General features: G+C 37.5%; 1 protein-coding gene across 1 annotated transcript; it reads left to right on the top strand.

Moving 5' to 3' along the window:
* LOC135638090 (uncharacterized) lies at positions 1 to 1,817 on the top strand. The gene is made up of 3 exons (XM_065151037.1): positions 1 to 351; positions 1,125 to 1,198; positions 1,512 to 1,817. Exons 1-3 carry the CDS (start codon positions 135 to 137, stop codon positions 1,566 to 1,568), a joined length of 348 nt encoding a protein of 115 aa, XP_065007109.1. The 5' UTR covers positions 1 to 134; the 3' UTR covers positions 1,569 to 1,817.
* The last annotated feature ends 594 nt before the right edge of the window (positions 1,818 to 2,411 follow it).

Genomic DNA, 2,411 nt, shown 5'->3' with positions numbered 1-2,411 from the left:
GACGCGTCTCAAAAATCCCATCTGTATCCTCTCCGCAATCCCCTCTCCTCCGCCCCCTCCTCGATTATAATTCCTCGACCTTGACAACCCCCTATTGTCCAATCCCTCTCTTCTCTCTCTCTATTCGTCCCTCGATGGGCTGCAGTCAATCCCATCTCGATCCCCATAGGGTTGCGGAAGAGAGTAGGAAGAAGGCGGGATTAGGGCCATGGTCGGGAGACGATGTCAAAGCCGGTAGGAAGGCCGATGACGGGGAGGAGAGGCCCGGATCCCCCAGCTTTAGGTTTTATTTCGAGGGGCCGTGGATCGACAAAGACTCCGCCAAGGTTGCAGATGCAGGAGAAGACCATGGTATTGTCTTCTCCGTCTCCTTTACAGCTTTGTTTGGTTAAAATCTTTAGCCAGCTATCCCAAGATTGCTTTCTTTTAAGATTTCTGATCCATGAACTGGATAATAAATCTTAAATCATAATTGCATGATTTTTATCTTGTGTTTGTTTTTTGTTTTTGTTTTCTCGACAGCCTATCTGAACCATTATCATCATTTTTTTTATAGTGGAAAGAAGAACTGTAGGGAATTTCAATAACATGGAGAATTTGGCTGATTATTTCGCAAAAAAAAATAATAGAATTACAGAGGTGGATCACGGACTGGTTCATATGGTTTTCATAGTTTTTTTGTTTTTTCCCCATTCTAATGTCATTCTCCTTCTGCTTTTCAATTTTTAGAACAACCATATCTGAATTGGGAGAATCATAGTTAACTAACTATCATAATCGAGGGCATTTCTTGTCTAATTTATGTAGCTGATCAAATAACCAGCATCCAGTAGGGTTGGTAATTCGATGAACGAATTCATTTTGGTCATGCACATATTACATGAGTGATAGGATGTTGTATTAACTTTCTAGATTTTCTTTTGCTTTGAACATGTCTTAACTACTTACTGCACAATGAATGCTTGCCACTTCACGATCATATCGATGCCTAGCTAGCAGCATTGACTAGAATTATGACTTGTAAGAACTTTTCCTGCTGAATTATTTGCCAAATGATCGATAACTGTGTAATTTATCAAGAGGAAATTGAAATTGAAATCATATATTATTCTTGATGAATGCAGGGAAGACTGATGACAAGAAAGAACGTATTCTGCACCCAAGTGATAAAACCATCAAAACTTTGGCCACAAGCAAGGTATGCTGCTAATTTGTATTGTCATGGACGGATTTCTCAAATTCTTTGTCACTGATGAACACCGAACCCTGTTCCCTTTTGACATAAAAGGCACGATGACACACCAGGAATTCTTTGAAACCTATTCTGAATTTAACGTGAATCTGTGGACTTCCATAATTGTCACCATATCTTCAACCTTATTCCACGTTGGAGTCATATCATGGAAGATTTGTGTTTTTACAATGGTTTGGTCACTTTTAAGTTAGAAACTCGTTATTTGAACAGTAAGAGCACTCGTTCGCTTTTGACATAGTTTTCATCTTCTGCTCAGGTCAGGAATCCGAGGGCAAATCATCAAAGGACAAAGGAAGGAAATCGAAAGTTTTAACAAAGGGCTCCCGTGGGATGAATCAACGATAACCAAAGTCCATCATGTGAAACCATGTCATTGTGCTGAAGAAATTATAGGAGATGCTACTTGTTAGGGCAAACATTCAGCCTTTTGTGAAACAAAACTTGCATATTATGGCTTCTAAAAGATTTGAAGTCGATTACATTGATGCTCTGATTTTGGATGAGTTGTCCAAGTTCTGGGATTTGCATGTAACTTAATTATCTTAATTGTCCCATTTCCTCATGGTCATATTTAAACTCAAGCTTATTCTTTTCTTCTAAACGCTATTGAATCATGCAGTTTTAAGAGGCATTGTTTCTTTTTTTTATTTTTTTCCTTAGTGCTCATAGCATACAAGAGAAGTTCGAATACCTAAGACCTGAAAGATCATGGATTCAACAATCAAATTTCAGAGATCAAACAATCTTGTATCACAATTAACGTTGATTGGTGATAAAGATCTCTTGGTTTCCTTCACAAGCAGCTCAAACTTGTGGTACCAAAATATATTCTTTACAAGTGGTTGAGTATTTCTTGTCCTTGACCTAGCTTGATTGTTGAAAGATAATCTTGAATCTACATGGTATGCATGAAAACACTTACTATATATAAACTTCGTATTTGTCAGGTAATTTTCCAACTAACAGTTCATCTAGAAATGGATGTTTCCACTGGTTTGATTATCTTGGACTAGTCACTGAAATAGTGATTGATAACTATAGCCGGAAGACAGACGCGTATATCAATCTGCTATTTACATATTCATTGTATCGTAAACAACCTAACAATGTATAATTTATTTTTTTGGCAGAATCTGATAAACTTGATCATCTATTG

Source organism: Musa acuminata, chromosome BXJ3-5 (genome assembly GCF_036884655.1).
Source record: "Musa acuminata AAA Group cultivar baxijiao chromosome BXJ3-5, Cavendish_Baxijiao_AAA, whole genome shotgun sequence".
In the NCBI taxonomy this organism is placed as follows: Eukaryota; Viridiplantae; Streptophyta; class Magnoliopsida; order Zingiberales; family Musaceae; genus Musa; species Musa acuminata.
The sequence above is the reverse complement of the archived record's forward strand: the minus strand, read 5'-3'. Positions and strand labels throughout refer to the sequence as shown.